Here is an 18662-nt window from a genome sequence, read left to right as displayed (position 1 = left end):
TCTGTCAGGTTTCCTAATTATTTGCTGTACCTGCATGCAAACCTTCTGATATTTAGAATCATAGAATCCCTACAGTGTGGAAACAGACCATTTGGCCCATTGAGTCCACACTGACCCTCCGAAGAGCATCCCACACAGACCCACCCCCACTACCCTCTCCCTGTAACCCTACAACCCTTTAAACCTGCTGGGCCTGCATAATACCCTTTTGTAGATTTAAATCCCACAGCCCAACTCAGACAGGAGTTACAAACTGAACCATGGACAAACTCAACATTGCCCATTGTTTTGAGACCTCACCACCTTCTGGCTTTCCAGCTGAAACAAAATCCCAAATATTTTAATGTTAAAATCCAATATCAGATGTTTCTGCTCCCTCTTTATTCTCCAAATTTTTCATTTTTGTTTCTGCAAACAATATAAAGATAAATATACTGCAAAGCAATCCATGCCACCTAAGCCACCCACATTTTAAATTGATTGAAAAAGGCATACTACTTGACATTCTTTTCAATTGGAAAATGGGTGCTTACAAGCTTAACTTGACCAGATTCAAATAACGAGGAAAAGCATTACCTTAGCTGTGACAAATGTCATGGATTGAGAGCATGGGTATTTTGTTTTTCAGTGCTCGTGTGCAACTACTTAAAACATCTAAATATAACAAATTGGGTGAAGGGAATGCAGGAACAAATGGGTGGATGGGGTGGTGGTGGAACCACAGAGATAGAGCTAATATGAAAGAAGGCTGTCACAACTGTGAGCAAAAAGGTAGCAGTGCAAAATGTTTTTGGAGAAGAATTTCTGAGAATGGGGAGAAATCTGAAATCAATTCACTGGGATTCAAAGCCACCAGGAGTTGTTAGACACATCAAAGGAAGCTGCATTGCAGAACTCTGCAAAGCAGAATGAGAGGTCATAGTTTTAGGCTAAGGGGTAGCTGATTTAAAACCGAGATGAGGAGAAATTACATCTCTCAGAAGGGTCAGGACTCCGTGGAATTCATTATCCCAGAGTACAGTGGATGCTGGGATGCTGAGTAAATTTAAAGAGGAGGAAACAGACTGATTTTTTAAATGAGTAACAGGTTGAAGGCTCACTGGCAGCGGACAAGAAAGTGAAGTCGAGGCTGAGTGGAGATCAGCCACGATTGCATTAAATGGCAAAGCAGGCTCAAGGGGCTGGACTGCCTAATCCTGCTCCTTGTTCTTCCGTGCATCCTTAAACAAGCATAGGGGAAAATACGTACTTTAAAGTTTCAAATGAATACCTCCAAAATAAGGGAATCCTTCAACTCATTGGAAAACTTCTACCTTAAAAGGGGACCACATTAAGAAATATTAATGCAATAATTATTACAAAATAAAATAATTTCAATGGAGTTCCATTTCTGCACTACTTTTAAGTGAATAACATGACACTTATTTTTTTGAAAAAAGGTGTTTGCAAAGAACACAAGAGGTTTTTCAGCAAACTCTAATAATAGAGATATCACGGGGAGCATCAAACAAGTTTAGACCCTCTGGGATATGCACAAATTATAATGGAAACTGAAAAGTAAAGTGTAGAAAGATTCCAAGAAAAAAAAAAAACTGGTCATGCCTTGGCAAAAAAAAAAAGTCATTTGGCAACCTGAAGGAATTTGCTTTGTTCATGGGATGTGGACACTGCAGGCTTGGACAGCATTTATTGTTCATCCCTCATTGCTTAGCAGTAGCCAGTAGGGGGCTGCTTTCTTCAGGCCTCAGAGTGCGAGGACACTCGCAGTACTGTTAAAAAGAGAGTTCCAGGATTTTGACCCAGTCATACTGAAGGAAGGAATGGTGGCTCAGCACGACGGTCTCTCGCAGCCCCAGCAGGGCAGCCTTTCAGCCTGGCATGGAATTCCGGCCTTGAGAGCCTCAAGGTGAGGCCCAGCATGGTCTGGAGTCAAGGCGCAGCTCAGGTTACAGACTAGGTGCCAGCGTGGACCGGGTTGGAAGGACTGTTATTCTGAACATTTTATTTCCTCACTTTAATTTATTCCTATGATCTGTAATGCTGGACTTTTTTATTTTTCTAATTTGTTTTTCCGTCTAAGTATTTGTACTTCAAAATCTGGAACTAAGATGGCACTAAGTTCCAACTTGTAAACTCTTCACCGAACCATATTGGAGTACACGTGACAATGAAGCGAATTCATTTCAATTCAATACAGTTCCAAGTCAGAGTGTTGAGAGATTTAGAGGGCAACTTGCAGGGTTCCCATACATCTTCAACCCTGGTCATTTTCAGTGGTACAGGTTGCGGGTTTGTAAGGCACTACCAGAGGAACCCTTTAGTGAGTTACTGCAGTGCAACTTGAAGGTACACAGAGCTATCAGTGTGTGCCCACGAAGGGAGTGAATATCAAAGATCATAGATTGTCTACTTTTTCCTAAATGAACCTCATCATGATCCTCAGGTGATGTATATTTGTTTTCCAATCAAGGCAGCATTACTGAACAGAAAAATACAGATGATATTTTAAAGATGCATGTGTCTACTTAATAAATATGAAGAATGATCTACCAAGCCACGTCCTAAAGTGAAAAAGAGAAATATTCAGATGTAGCAAGAGTGGAATGTGGGCAGACTATCGGGCAGAGATAACAAGGTATAGAGCTGGATGAACACAGCAGGCCAGGCAGCATCAGAGGAGCAGGAAAGCTGATGTTTCAGGTCTGGACACTTCTTCAGAAGACGCTGATGCTGATGCTGCCTGGCCTGTTGTGTTCATCCAGCTCTATACCTTGTTATCTCTGCCCGATAGTCTGCCCACATTCCACTCTTGCTACATCTGAATATTTCCTCTTTTTCACTTTAGGACGTGGCTTGGTAGATCATTCTTAATATTTAAGAAGTCGACACATGCATCTTTAAAATATCTCAGACTCCAGCAATCGGCAGTTCCTACTATCTCAGAGTATGGGACAGAGCAGTTTCAACACATTGAATGGAGCTTCCTTGCCTCCAGCTCTTTGAAGTTAAAGAAGAATATTTAGTGACATGACTGGGTAACTTTGTGATCTTTGATAGGAGTTTATATATTAACATTTCTGGTTAGCTTTCCAAATTGATTCAAAGAAATTTGAACAGCGACAACTCAGGTACATGTTGCAATTGGGATAGTCATTTTCCACACAGGTTGCACTTAATTACACAGAGATTACCAACTCTCTCTGTGGCATTAATAAAAACAACCAGCCAATCCAGGAAGGCCACCTCAGAACACAGACTTTAAATACAGGCTCCACCAAGGGTAAAACACGTGATTTTAGAAAAAATGTTCCTGACCGGAAAAAAGGGAAAAGGTGGCCCTCAACTGATTAAAAAAAATACACTCAATGATCCACACCACTGTCCCAATTTAAAACAGTCTATGTTCAAAAGAATTAAATTATTTTTGGATATGTTAGTGTATGAAGTGTTTGCCAAGATTAAATACATTACTCATTGCATAACTGTTAATGTCAGTAACATTTCCAATATTTATACAAATAGCAAAACCATCTGACTCACGAAGCATACATACTTTTGTTTAGGAACAGTTAAAGTCCACTAGACACATGACTATTTCTTTTCAACAGCCCCATTTTCTTTTGTCAAGTATCTGCTCATAATCATTCAATCCATTCACCTTCCACAAACCCATTCACATTGGTTTCTTCAACCATTGATCACATCTGCTTCAATTTTTTTTTAAAATAAAGTTGTGAATGATTCATTTGCTGCCTGAAAGGCTGAAGGAAGCAGATTCAACAGTAATTTTAGGGACAATGAATAAATATTTGAAACAAAAACATTTACAAGGTGACAAAGACTGTGCAGGCGAGTATGACTAACAGGATACCTGAAATAATTGGCACAGGCACAATGAACCAATCATCCCCTTGTTTTGTGTGGTTTTATTCTGTACAGTCTTGTAATTTGGGTGCAAACATTTGACCTGGGAATTACTTTCATTTGATTTTTAAAATCAAGTTTCTTGGAAAGCACAGGCCATTTATTCTGTTAACTGCATTGCACTTGCTCATATTCCACATCTACATTTTAAGCCCAGAATATTACCACAACACGCGTACAAGTCCGAACCTTCAAAATCTTCTCCAAAATGACAGATAAAAAATCAGTTCCATTTGCAATAAAAGAATATGCAAAATTAGAGACAAGCCTCAACTCATGTTTATGCTCCCTGCAAACCTCCTCCAACTGATTTCATCTAGACTCATTTCCATATCTTTCTGAAACAAAACCAAAAAAAAAAATGACGACTGGAGAAACTCAGCAGCTCTGACAGCATCTGTGGGGAGAGACAGAGTGACAGACAGAGAGAGTTAACCTTTCAGGTTAATAACCTTTCACTTTTCTAATTCGCCCTTCTGTCCTTTTTCCAGCATCCCCTAAACATTCATCAATGCTACTTTCCTCAACCAGCCCTTGTGAAAGCATTTTAATCTCTAAAGAAGATTCTGCCAAATTTCATATTAGATTTATTTGAGACTACCTTATATTTAAAGCCCCCTGGTGGTGAATGCTGATTGAAGGGATGCAATGGCCTAGTGGTATTGTCACTGGACTGTTAATCCAGGGACCGTTCTGGGAAAGCGGGTTTGAATCCCTCCACGGCAGATGGTGGAATTAAACCTGGAATTAAGAATCTAATGATGACCATTGGCGATTGTCAGGAAAACCCATCTGGTTGGCAACTGTCCTTTAGGGAGGGAAAATGACTTCCATACCTGGTCTAGCCTACATGTGACTCCAGACTCACAGCAATGTAGTCAACTCTTAACCTCTGGGCAATTAGGGATGGGCAACAAATGTTGGCCTAGCCAGCAACCCCCTCATCCCAAGAGTGAATTTAAAAAATCCACTGATAAGCAGAAGTATTTTCTATATATTTATCAAACTCCTTTCATTGTTTTGAAGGCCTCATACAAACCAGACTTGTCTAGACTAAAAGAACTGCATAGTCCTTCCTGAAACCTCTCTGTTCTGCAGTTAGAGGGAATGTTGCTTTAAAATGTAATAGTAATGAAACAGTTTGAATACAAAACTACCAGGTTTCCACTATTTGGTTTTCTGACCTAATTGTGGATTTCTTATAGAAAGCACATTGGCCTTTCAACACTAATTCCAACGAATAGGGAACCAAAAGAAAAGTGCACAGAGCAGGAAGGTGGAGTTGAGGTTAAAGTTCAGCCACAATCTCGTTGAGTGCAAAGCAAGCTCAAGAAGGCCCCAAAGGCCCACAGCATAGCAGCTACTATTTCTTACATGATGTTTCATTCTCACATTTGTTGCGATGATGCTGCTTTCACAGCTTAGTGGAAGAACTTCTGCAGCATAGAGAAGTGTTCAGTACATAAAATGAGCAAACTGATCTACAATATCAAATGCACACAGTCTTGCACAGGTACTTTAGTTTGCACAAGTACAAAAGGGTTAAGTTACACGCTGGTGTGCAAGGTGCAAGGCAGATAACAGATGCATGAGAAATCGTGAGTGGCCTTGCCAGGAAACAACATGCAAAATAGGGATGTACTCGTGAATGGGTCAGATCTGGCACCAACAGCATGGTGTATATCACAACAAAGGAGGGTTCAGCAGTATGGCATGTAACTGAGAAACCTCAGGGATTTTTTCCTTACATGTACACACAAAACAAGGCAGCTTTTTAAATCATGGGGAAAAACTTGCCCAAATCTGCTCTCCGGCTAAGTGGAAGCATTTCCCCGACACAGCAAGACGACAAGACTGGAGACAGAAAAATAAAGAACCCACATAAACAGAATGTTATCACTAATGTGAAACAAATACACTCATGGGAACTCCCCTGTCTTGATCTCTCCAGTACATCTGTTCTTGTGGTTACTTACAAGTACAAAAGATATTTATGTGTTTTCAGAAAGGATTCACTGGAGGCAATAGTTGGGGGGGAGGGGCGGGGGAAGGGGATGTTGGGAAAGAAGAGGATGGAGAGATCAACAGTCAAGTATTGTAGGTTGCGATGTGACTAATAAGCCTAATACATTAAAAAGTTAGATGAACTGTTAAGGAAACAGAGGAGGACTAGCATTGGTAAAAGTACTATTCCTAAGCGCAGGGGCATTCCAAAGATGATGAAGTGCTACTTAGCATGCAGTCACTGTTCTAACACAGAAAAAAGGGGCAAGTATACACAACAAATTCCCACAAAAAGCAATGGCATAGTGGCCAGATAATCACCTTTTCAAAAAAACAAACTGTTGGTTTTGGGAAATGTATTGGCCATGACTCAGGGGATTTGGTAAAAGTGCAGGAAGCTGGCTCTGAGGTAGCAGATGATTAGCCATGACCTTACCGAATGCCTGAGCAGGCTAGAGGAGTTGCAGCCCTGCAACTGTTTCTTACATTTCAAGTCACCAGGAAGAATTCCTCTTCTGTTACATGCGAGAGAGTAGACGGGGACTAGGCTGCATATCTCATCTGAAAGGCTGTAGCAATCCTTTGGTACTACATTGGGGTGACAGCACAGATCATGCTCAGGTTTCTAAAGTGGGGTTTGAGCACACAATCTTCTGATATAAAAGGTGAGCACGCTAACCAGGGTGTCACAGCTGGCATCAGGTAGAGCGGCCTCTACAACAACCCAACGGAATCTGAATTGATAATGAATGCATATAGTCTTTTTCCCAGGGATGGGGAATTGAAAACTAGATGGCATAGGTTTAAGTTGAGAAGGGATAGATTTAATCTGAGGGGCAACTTCTTCACACAGACAGCGGTGCATGTGTGGAATGGGCTGCTAGAGAAAGTAGTTGAGGCAGGTGCAGTAGCAATATTTAAAAAAACATTTTGTTAGGTACATGGATGGGAAGGGTTTAGAGGGACATTGACCAATTGCAGGCATTTGGAACTAGCTGAATTGGCACCATGGTCAGCATGGACCAGTTTGGGCCAAAGGGTCTGTTTCCATGCTATTACTCTATGACTCTACGGGGCCAATAATCCAGGTGTATCATACCAGGGCACTGAATCTCAATGTCTGACAACAACTGCATTCGGATCCGTCAGGAGCTGTACCAAGCCAAGCCAATGGATCAAAGTGGAACTCTGATTAGCTACAGCCACCCTACTGACCGATGGGAGAGCTGGATCACCTGGAATTTGTACCACGCTGACAACTTATGAAAAGCAAAACTCAGTGTGCTGGAAAAACCCAGTAGGTCTGGCAGCATGTGTGGGAGAGAAAACAGTTAACACCGAGTCCAGTATGACTCAGCTTTGAAGAAGTCACACTGGTCTCGAATCATTAGCTCTGTTTCGGTCTCTCTCCACAGATGTACCAGATTTGCCGAGTTCCTCCAGTATTCCCTGGGTTTATTTCATATGTTCACCATCTGCAGCATTATGATGTTATTAGGAAAATGTTTCACAGAAAACATTTTGAAAAATAAAAATAATCTTAAGAAACACATTTTTAGCAAATGTTTGTTAGTAAACGACTAATGAAAGCAAATAACTTTGAGTTGCGGTGCATTACCTTTCATTCAATTTTTAACATAATTGAAGAGGAGGTTAATTGCCCCATCTTGGCCATACTATCTGTGAAAAATCTATCCAAATCAGTCCCACTCCACTGCACTTTTCAAATTTCATAAAGAATAGAAATATTAATGCAACAATGTCCACAAGGTATACTTAGAACAGAATCTGAAAAGCCACTTCAGATTCACTGTTTTTTTAAAAGTCAAAAGTTAGGGCAACACAGTGGCTCAGTGTTCACAGACGCAGGGACCCAAGTTCAATCCCACCCTCGGGCAACTGTCCGCGTGAAGTTTGCACATTCTCCCCATGTCTGTGTGGGTTTCCTCCAAGTGCTCCCATTTCCTCCCACAGTCCAAAGACGAACAAGTTACGCGAACGGCCCATGATAAATTGCCCCATAGTGTTCATGGATCACAGATTCGCAGAACTTCTACAGTGTGGGAGCAGGCCATTTGACCCACTCAGTCCACACACACCCTCTAAAGAGCAGCCCACCCAGACCCACACCCCTATCCCTATAACCCTGCATTTCCCATGGCTAATCCACTTAGCCTGGACACTACTGGCAATTTAGCATGGCCAATCCACCTAACCTGCACATCTTTGGACTGTAGGAGGAAACCGGAGTAGCTGGGGAGAACGTGCAAACTCCACACAGACAGTTGCCTGAGGCTGGAATTAAACCCGGGTCCCTGGTGCTGTAAGGAAGCAATGCTAACCACTGTGACACTGTGCACCAGATGTGCAGGCCAGACAGATTAGCCGTAGTAAATGTGGCGTTACGAGGATAGGGTGGGGGACTGAGTCTCGGTTAGAAGCTCTTCAGCCCATCGAGTCCATTGAAGAACCTCAAATAGAAGTGAGCACAAGCATGGGTTAGAGGCAAAGTAGTAACCAAGACAGAGCCCATGGTCACCGTTCAAAGAATCATAAGTTGTTTCAACTGATTGCATTTTAACTGTGTGTCTAACACTCACTGTCTTCATCAGTCAAGCTACAATCATAAGAAATAAATAAAGAGGAAATGCTGGAGAAACTCAACAGGGCTGCAGCATCTATTCAGACAGAAACAGTGATAATATTTTGGAGTCCAATATAACCCTTCAGGAGGAAGGGTCAGACCTGCAGAATTTCTCCAACACTTCGTTTTCATTTCAGATCTCCAGCATCTGCAATATTCTTCTTTGTTGCTCCAATTAAAGGAAATTTTTACATCTTCAATCATGACAATATGTATACCAGAAGTATCAGATGAAAGTCTGCAGATTTGCTGAACTCGACTATTGGAGAAAATGGGGTTGCTCAAAAATTCAGACACTTTCTTCCAGAGGTAATAGTTCAGCAATCATGTCCTATTCTGTATAGGAAACTGTGCTAGAACACAAGGCATGCATTAAAAAGGAGCTGAATATCAATGAAATTTAACAGTAAAATCAGGTCATCAATTCTTACATATCCTGATAAAGACTAAGTGGAGCAAAACAACCCAAAGTACAGATTTTTAAAAAATTGTTAAAAAAAAGGAACAATATAGGTTAACAAGTCCATAAAACAAATGCGAGCCAGTGATTGCTTTTCATTCCTCATGGAATAGAACTAAAAAAGCAGAAACATCATGTTAAATCTTGGTGTAACCTTGGCTAGATCACACTTTTCATTTATTGAGATAGAGAAACTGTATCCATAAGGAGGGGACATAAGCATAAGTTACAGTATATCGTAGTGTTTAACTTGTCCCAGCATATAAACCCATTTTTCTGGCCCCAAAATTCATGTTTTTTTCCCCACTTACTCAGTATCTATTTCAATTTCCAAAAGACATTTGATAAGGTGTCACATCAAATGTTAATAGACAAGAACTCATGGGTCATACATGATCTATTTTAATGACTTTGATGAGGTTTCAGACACTACTGTATATTAAAAAAGTGTGATGATGATACAAAGCTAGCTGAAAATCCAAGACATGAGAATAACACCAAAGCTAGAAAGAGAGAGACATACAGAGGGTATGTTTCAGAGATAGTAGGAACTGCAGATGCTGGAAAATCTGAGATGATAAGGTATAAAGCTGAATGTACACAGCAGGCCAAGCAGCAGAGGAGCAGAAAAGCTGACATTTCGGGCCTAGATTTCTGAAGAAGGGTCTAGGCCCAAAACGTCAGCTTTCCTGCTCCTCTGAAGCTGCTTGGCCTGCTGTGTTCATCCAGCTCTACACCTTGTTATCTCATTTACAGAGGGTATGTGACTGGGTAGCAAGGTAGCAGATGGAGTATAATTTGGGAAAAATTGTGAGGTTATTCACTTTCGTAGCTTGGTTGTTTCCGCAGTTGGGAAATCCAGAACACTGGAAGGAGTCTTTGGAATTCCCCACCCAAAGGTGATGGACGCTCCATCGTTGAATACATTTAGGCTGAGTGTGTTTTCTGGTCTCTCAGGGTATGAATGGATATTGGGAGTGGACGAGGCAATAGAAGTGAAACAGAAGAACAGCTGGTGAATGTAACGAGTTTGGGAACAGGCTAAAAGGGCTGTGTTCTGTTCCTGCTCCTATTTCCTATACCGTTAAAGTTTATAGCATAGATACATTTCAGGGAAAGTGAGCTAAGTACACAAAACAAAAAGATATGGTGGTTGGGTTGTGTGAAGTCAGGTGGAGAAGGCTATTGCGAACCTTGAACAATTGCATCAAATATCCTAACCTGCACCGGAATTTCTTGGCTAAAATAATTTGGACAAGTTTTAAAAAACCAGCCTTCCAGTGGTCGTTTATGAACATATTTTCACTCAGAGTCATAGAGTAATACAGCACAAATAGACCTTTCAATCGGTCTTGTCCAAGCCAACTAGATATCCCTATCTGACCTAGTGCCATTTGCCAGCATTTGGCCCGTAACTCTCTGAACTCTTCCTATTCATATACCAATCCAGATGCCTTCTATGTGTTGTAATGTTCTAAATGTTGTACCAGCCCTCCACCACTTCCTCTGGCTGCTCGCTCCACACACACACCACCCTCGGAGAAAAAAAAGTTACCCCTCAGGTTCCTTTTAAAGATGAGAGGAGAAAGATTTAAACCTATGCCCCTCCAGTTCTAGACTCCCCCCGCCCCAGGGAAAAGACCTTGGCTATTCACCCTATCCATGCCCCTTACAAAGTTCTATAAAATCATAAGGTCACTCCATTATAAAAAATAAAGTTCCACTACGTTTGACCAGCTGTCCCTCCCACTTCCCTCACCAAGCAGACCAAACATCCTCAAAGGATCGCCCTGCCCTACTTCCAAACTTGCATCTTTCACCAGTTGTCTCTACATAGCCTTCTCATGCTGTTTGAAGTTCATCTTGTCCAGAGGAAACCACCTCCTGCTCTTTCAAATCTATCCCCAACAAACTGATGGTCAGTTAACTTCTCTTCCTGGATTCCCACTCAGTTAGTTGATATGTTTAACAATCCCTTCTTAAGAAGCATTTCTCTCTTATAAATCTGCCATCATCATCTCTTTCAAAAAGAAAGCTCTTCATCTTACCATTTTGCAAACTCCATCTCCAAGATCCTTGAACATATTATTGACTCCCAGCTTTGCTGGAACAGCCAATCCAAAATCTTTCCCATTAGATTTCTGCCTCTTATCAAAATTAGAAACGACCTCCTCAGTGTGTGCGACAAAGGTAAACATTCCAAACTCAACTATGTGTATCGATAGTACGGTTGCACGTAGCATTCTCCCTCAATGCACATTAGCTGTGTGGACTACAATCGCCAAATAAAAAAAAAGGAAAGAAAACAAATATCCACTTTGAGTGATTAAGGTCTGGAATGAATTGGTAAGACCAGAGACATAGGAGTAGTAGCAGGTCATTTGGCCCATTGAGTCTGCATTGCCATTCAATGATAACACGGGTGGGATGCTCCAAGGGTTGGTGTGGATCTGTTGGGCCAAAGGGCCTGTTTACACACTGTAGGAATTCCATTAAAAAAAAAACAAACTACTCAACTTCAACCCTAGTGAATCTGCTCTGGACTAACTCCAACGTCCATGTATTTCCTAGATATGGGGACCAAAATACTGTTCGTAGTATTCCAGCTGTGGTCTATCTCATGTCTTCTATAGTTTTAGCAAGACTTCGCTATTGATATATACCAATCCCTTTAAAATAAATCCCAACATTTTATTTGCCTTCCCCAATATCCGCTGAACTTGTACGTGCTTGCTCATGCTTGGTGTGATTTCTGGATTAACAGTCTGGTGATAATACCATAGGCCATCACCTCCCTGTTCAACACCAACTTTCCCTCTAAGTGCAAGCCAAGAGTAATTCAGCTTTTAAAGCAGAGGTTGCAGACAAGTGGAGTCCCCTTTAAGATCTGGTGTAAGACAATTTATAGATGCACGAGATCACGCTCAACCTAAATCCTGGAAAGCTCTCGGAAAATGAGGACAAAAAGAAACAGAGTGAAATTATAAACAAGTTCCCACAAACAGTAAAAAGTGATAATGACAAGTGTTCTGCTTTTAATAACCAAATTATAAATAATGGCCAGGATACACAAGTTGCTTACTCAACATTCAATATACTGGAGAAGCAAAAACCACCTCTATATTTCATTTAAGGCCAAAAAGGTCATATTCTCAATTCCTTCTGCACTGACTACGTCCCTCCTGTGGCTCAGTCGGTTCATAGCTTTGCTGTCACATCTGACCCTGAGCCTACCTCCAGCCAAATATTCAGGGTATCAACAGGAGTGACTTTTTCCACCTTCACAATGTGATCTGCCTGCACCCCTGCCTCAGCTCATCTGCAGATGGAACTCTCATGCAAGCGTCCGTTTCCTCTCAACAAGGCCTTTCTGGCCAGCTGCTCCTATTCTGCCTTCTCTAAGCTTGAGGTCATCCAAACTCCGTTGTCTAAGTGTCCTAACTCAACCCAAATCCCAGTCACCCACGATTCTGGACTCACTGACCTACATTAGCTTCCAGTCAAACAACGCCTTGACTAACTGAAAAATTCTGCAGCCTGGCCCCTTGCTCTTCTCTAATTTCTTCAAATGCCTCAACTCTCAAATATCAGAGGTCCTCCAAGTTTGAACTCCTGAACTTTTGTACTCTACTTTTGCATGGCCAAGCTTTCAATTAGCTAAGTCCCAAGCACTGGCATTCCCTCCCTATGCCTCTCCTTGTCTCTAACACATTTCTTCCTTGAAAAACACCCTTTAAGCCCTAGACATTTGACCAAGCTGTGAACCTATTATCCTATAATGAGGCTCAGTGTGAAATTGTAACTGGAAGCACTCCTGCGAAACAACTTGGGACATTTACTTCGTTATGGGTGCTACATATTTACAAGAGCTTGTTTTTCCTGAGTCACCATTAGCTGTCATAGTATATTCAGTAATCCTTTGATACCGAGGTTAATGAAATTACACAGCTTTTACAAAGATATGAGTATTTAATATGCCAATTTCATTTCAACCATACAGAAGTGACTTCAATTCCTAAGTACTCAGGGGTCAAAAAGCTAAGCAGCTTGGAGGATTCAGTTCTTAACTTGTTCACTTAAACTTCGGTAAAAGGCATTAAAATTTTGCTTGTCCTCTTAGGAATAAGTAATATCTGATGTTTGCCAAAAAAAAAAATGACTTTCAGAGAGAGACCTTCTCAGAATCTTATCTTTCCTTTCATTTTCACCAGTTTGCATTTCAATATGGACTGTGCAAAGAATGGCTCCCAGAGGATTTACAGCAATAAATTTTACCAAAAAGTGCCACAAGTATTTGTGAAAATTATATCACAGCTGTTTATCTTAATTTAGGAATTTCCAAGAGATCATTTTCCGCTCCACTGTCCTATTTGTCAGGAAAAACTCAGTCCAAGGGCAAAAACAAAGTTCGTTCACTGGACGAAGGGGCAGTGCTTCGAAAACTGGTGTTTTCAAATAAACCTGTTGGAGTGTAATGTGGTGCTGTCTGATTTTTGACCTTGTCTACCACAGTCCAACAGCACAGGGACAAAGGTGGTACACATGCTGAAGATAACTGGGGGGGTGGGGGTAAATGATAGGTGGGGAAAATGACGACGAGGCGGTGGTGGTGGGTGGAAGAGAGAGAGAGAGAGAGAGAGAGAGAGAGAGAGAGAGAGAGAGAGAGAGAGAGAGAGAGAGAGAGAGAGAGAGAGAGAGAGAGAGAGAGAGAGAGAGAGAGAGAGAGACAGACAGACAGAGAGAGAGACAGAGACAGAGACAGAAAAGAGAGAGAGAAAGAAAGAGAGAAAAGAGAGAGAGAAAAGAGGAAGTAGTTGCGCCGACAAAGGAATGGGTAAAGGCGAATGAATAGCTACTAATGGGGACCGTTAGTGGCTGACAAATCAATCAAATAAATTGTTTGTGGTAGCAGCCCATGTAATGACAAGGTCAAAACAAAAACCAAAAAGAACTGCGATGCTGGAAATCTGAAACAAACACAGAAATTGCTGGAAGAACTCTGAAGTACTTCAAAACTTCTTCAGAAGTGTCACTGGATCTGCAAAGTTAACTCTTTTCTCCCCAAAGCTGCTGCCAGACCTGCTGAACTTTTCCAGCAACTTTTGTTTTTGTTTCTGGTGACAAGGTTTGGTGTGCGGTGCTTGGGGGCGGGGTGGGGGGGAAAGAGGTAGGCGGGGAGAGGAGGACATGCGAGGTGGTGTTCAGGGCCTAAAATTATTTACCTCGATGTCAACTCCTGAAGGATGCAGGGTCCCCCAAAATGGAAAATGAGATGCTGCTCTTCCAGCTTGTGCTGAGCTTCGCTGGAACACTGCAGCTAGCCTGAAACAGAGATGTTGGCCAGGGAACAGGGTGGTGTGTTAAAGTGGCAGGCAACTGGAAAGTCCGGGATCATCTTTGTGGACAGAACGTAGGTGTTTTGCAAATCGGTCACTCAGTCTGTGTTTCATCTCTCCAATGTACAGGAGACCACATTGTGAGCAGCAAATACAGTAGACTAGATTGAGTAAAGTGCAGGTAAAGCGCTGCTTCACCTGGAAGGGGTGTCCGGGCCCTTGGGTAGTGAGGACGGACCGAGTAAATGGGCAGGTGTTACACCTTCTGTGATTGCAAGGGAAGGTACCGTGGGGGAGGATGTTGGGAGTGGAGGAGGAGTGGACCAGGGTGTCCTGGAGGGAATGGTCCCTGCGGAAGGCTGACAACGGAGGGGAGGGTATTGTGTGCCTGGATGGTGGCATCTCGCTGGAGGTGGCGGAAATGGTGGCTAATGATCCTCTGGATGTGGATGCTGATGGGATGCTAGGTAAGGACAAGGGGAACCCTATCGCTGTCGCGGGAGGGAAGAGAGTGGGTGCGGGCCAAAGTACGGAAAACGGCTTGGACCCGATTGTGGGGCCTAGCAACCACAGTGGTGGGGAATCCTCGGTTGAAGGAGAAGAAGGACGTTTCGGAGGCTTCCTTGTCAAAGTTGGCATCATCAGAATAGATGTGATGGAAATGGAGGAACTCTGAGAATGGGATGGAGTCCTTACAGGAAGCAGGGTGTGAGGATATATCATCAAGATAACTGTGGGAATCAGTAGGATACTCGTGCACACAGTCTTGTGCCATCAGGCTTCATCAAAGTAGAATCAGAATCATGATCATTCAAGTCATAAAGAATCTGAAAGCTAACAAACAGTGGAGTTTTATATGTCATCACAGCTGGGCAGCACTTGAACAGAAGTTCCAACTATTCCAGTGGATCTACTGTTGTTCAGTAACCAACACACATCAGTCCTATTCACTTATCGCCCAGTTCTTGCTGACTTTCATTGGCTCCAGTCTGGCAATGCCTGTAATTTAAAATCTCCTCAAATCCATCCAGGATCTTGCCCATGCAGAACACAAATCCATGCTCCTCTAATCTGGTTTCTTATGTATTCCATGATTCAACATCAATGGATATTCCTAAAATTAGCTAACCACTAAAAACTCTGGAATTCACTCACACAAACTCTCCAGCCCTCAAACTTGATCTTAAAAGAGGAGAGAATAGTAATGCCTTTGGCCAGGTGAGTCCTATTCACTTTTGTGATGAAAATGTGCCATTTACATCCAACTGACTAAGCCAACAATCTATGACCAGTAACATTTACGGAGCACAAAGTTCCAGGCATTGTGGGTGGTAACAATTCAACAACTCGGCCCAGCAATAAGGTAAGGGTTCATAGCAAGTTTTCAATTGGTCATTCACAGCAGTTTTTTAAAATTTCGTTTTGGATGGTAGGTGTCATTGGCTAACCAGCATTTATTACCCATCCCTAATTGCCCAGAGAGCAGTTAAGAGTCAACCAAATGGCTGTGGGTCTGGAGTCACATGGAGGCCAAACCAGGTGAGAATGGCAGTTTCCCTCTCTCAAGGAGATTAGTGAACCAGATGGTATTGTATAAAGAAATCGACAGTGGTTATATTTGATTAGTTTTTAATTCCAGACTTTTTCTTTTACTGAATTCAAATTTCACCATCTGCCCTAGTGGGGTTTGAACATGTACCATGAACATCATAGATTTCCTACAATGTGGAAATAGGCCATTGAGGCCACACCAACCCTTCAAACAGCATCCCACTTAAACTCTCCCCCCTACCCTATCCTTGTTACCCTGCATTTCCCATGGCTAATCCACCTTGCTGGCACATCCCTGGACACTACAGGCAATTTAGCACAGTCAATCCACCTAACCTGCGCATCTTTGGACTGCGAGAGGAAACTGGAGCACCCGGAGAAAACTCACAGATGCAGGGAGAATGTATAAACCCCACGCAGACAGTCGTCCGAGGCTGGAATTGAACCCAGGTCCCTGGCGCTGTGAGGCAGCAGTGCTAACCACTGAGCCACTGTGCCGCCCAGCATTATTAGTCCAGTGACTTTACCACTGAGCCATCGTCACCCTGACATTCTGTCCTCTAAACTGGAGGTCATCCAAAACTCTGCTGCAATTGTTTTGAACTTATAGGAAGTCACTGAAGAGGAGTTCAAAAATGTTACAAGCAGTCGACACCATTAGTGAATGGCCATAAGGAACAGAAGCAGACTCCATGTTAGGAATGCTGTAGGTTACTATGGTACTGGTATGGAGCTAACAATGCAGATTCTGCACAGGAACACTGTCTAAGGAGTCAAGAACAGCTGGATAGCTGTTTGGTTCGAAAATTCATGAAGGAATTCAATGAATTAGTGGGCAGCCGACTATTGGAGTCATGTTTCAGAAGTCATTCTGGGGAGCTGAGAAAAGTGGAATGGTTGCTGGCTGTGTTGGGGGGAAGCTGTGGGGTTAGGGAGGGATAACTGCAAGCATTAATATTGCAGTACAGCTGCGGCAGTTGGGGGTGATAAGCAGTTTGTGCTGGACGCAACCGAGCGAGATTAGAAGAAGAAGTCGAGGGAAAAACCCAGAGGCAGTTTTAACTTGGTGAAGCTGGTCATCGGTGAAGAGCCGGAGTTAAGCCTGTGAATGAATACTGGAATGTGGTTAAGCGTCCAGGGATGGTGTAGACACGGGAAACAAGAGAGTGATCAACCAGAACAGGAGCACGTGAACATACGAATAACAAATAAGAGTAGGTCACTTGGCCATTCAAGTCTGCCACACCACTCAATAAGATCATGGCTGACCTGAGCAGTCCGTTATGGAACAGCTACAGAGAGAGTGAGTTTTGTCAGATTGGCAGAAGTGAAGCATTAATTCCTTGTGAAGTTTAATTAGCTTAATGTCTGTGGGGAGTTGCTGACAAATCCATCAGACCTTTCTTGGCCATATTTGCTATTTGAGACATGCTGGGAGGTGTTCATTCAATGTCTATGTCAAAATTCTAACACGCAGAATTAATAATATGGTAAATGCATGTACTGTAGGTCATTTTACTGTTCTCTAACATTGCAAAGTTTGTTACTATTTGTTCAAAATTGTGGAATTCTGTTCTCTCATGTCCCCTGGATTTCATACTTTGACTATTTTCAAAAGTAACGTTTCAGTTCCAAGCCAGATCATATGATGAATTTGGCACTTTCATCTAGGATTGTAACATTCTTCACAGGGTTTGGTGATAAATTTTGTTTGATATTGTTCCCATGATGCGCTTGAGGCAATTCAATACATTAATAGTGCTTTGTAAATTCATGTTGTTACTATTGTTCAGCAAACATTTTTACTGGTAGCATTCTGAGCTGCTGATACTAAACGGGTAGGACACACACGTGAATTCTTCAGCACAAGAGAGGCTCAAACTTGTTAAACATGAATAGGCTTATAGTACAGTACTCAATAGCTAGTTGTATCACATCTGGGTTATACCACTGTCTCTTGGGAGACCTCAGGTCAGACCTGATTGCAAGTACATGTTACCGTGGAGCTATATGGAACTTAAATAATAGAGTAACCACCAAACTGGTAAGCTTCACCAGCAACAGTCTTTTATAAGCTCTGCCTAGAATATATCATATCAGTTAACCCTTTCAGCTGCTAACAGCCTTGTACAATATGTATAACTAATTTGTCACAGACACAAATCCTGAACCATAATATTCTCCTTTATGAGCAAGCGTTCATCTAATTAACAACAGAATAAAACAAGTTTGCTTTTTCTTATTACCAAGGTTGGGATCTGTGGCCTGTCGCTTCTTAATCTTGGCTTCAGAAATAGCAGCATAATAAGCACAGGTCATTTTTATCAGCCATGCTCCCCTCAACATTGGCACGGAATACTTGGCCAAGTAAGCAAAGGCTTCTTCCTTCTTGCTAAGGATGGGGACCTATGCAGAAGGAGAAACAAAATGCAGTTGGTTATAAATCAATGTTGCACAGAAATACTTGGGTCCATTCAGAAAAGGCAAAAATGCAGCAACACCCTCCCCACACCTTCCAACTCATCACTGCCCCATCAGGAACCGTTGTTTCAAATGCAGTCCAGTTTGAGTCACGTAAACAGAGGCCATGATTCCAAAATAAGACAGCCTCGTCACACTCAATGTTACGCAGTCTTTTGGACCGACTACTACTAGAGAGAGAGAGAGAGAGAGAGAGAGAGAGAGAGAGAGAGAGAGAGAGAGCGAGAGAGCGAGAGAGCGAGAGAGCGAGAGAGCGAGAGAG

At 42.3% G+C, this 18662-nt stretch overlaps 1 protein-coding gene across 1 annotated transcript in view; it reads right to left on the bottom strand.

The window, feature by feature from the left end:
* The window catches only part of LOC109914935 (mediator of RNA polymerase II transcription subunit 12-like protein), a 159403-nt gene that overhangs the window by 79892 nt on the left and 60849 nt on the right, over positions 1-18662 (bottom strand). The window contains exon 5 of the mRNA XM_048604504.1: positions 18166-18325. Within this exon, the coding sequence (XP_048460461.1) occupies positions 18166-18325 (160 nt within the window). The remainder of the gene's footprint in view (positions 1-18165; positions 18326-18662) is intronic.

Source organism: Rhincodon typus, chromosome 13 (assembly GCF_021869965.1).
Source record: "Rhincodon typus isolate 14 chromosome 13, sRhiTyp1.1, whole genome shotgun sequence".
In the NCBI taxonomy this organism is placed as follows: domain Eukaryota; kingdom Metazoa; phylum Chordata; class Chondrichthyes; order Orectolobiformes; family Rhincodontidae; genus Rhincodon; species Rhincodon typus.
This window is presented reverse-complemented; position numbering and strand designations above follow the sequence as displayed.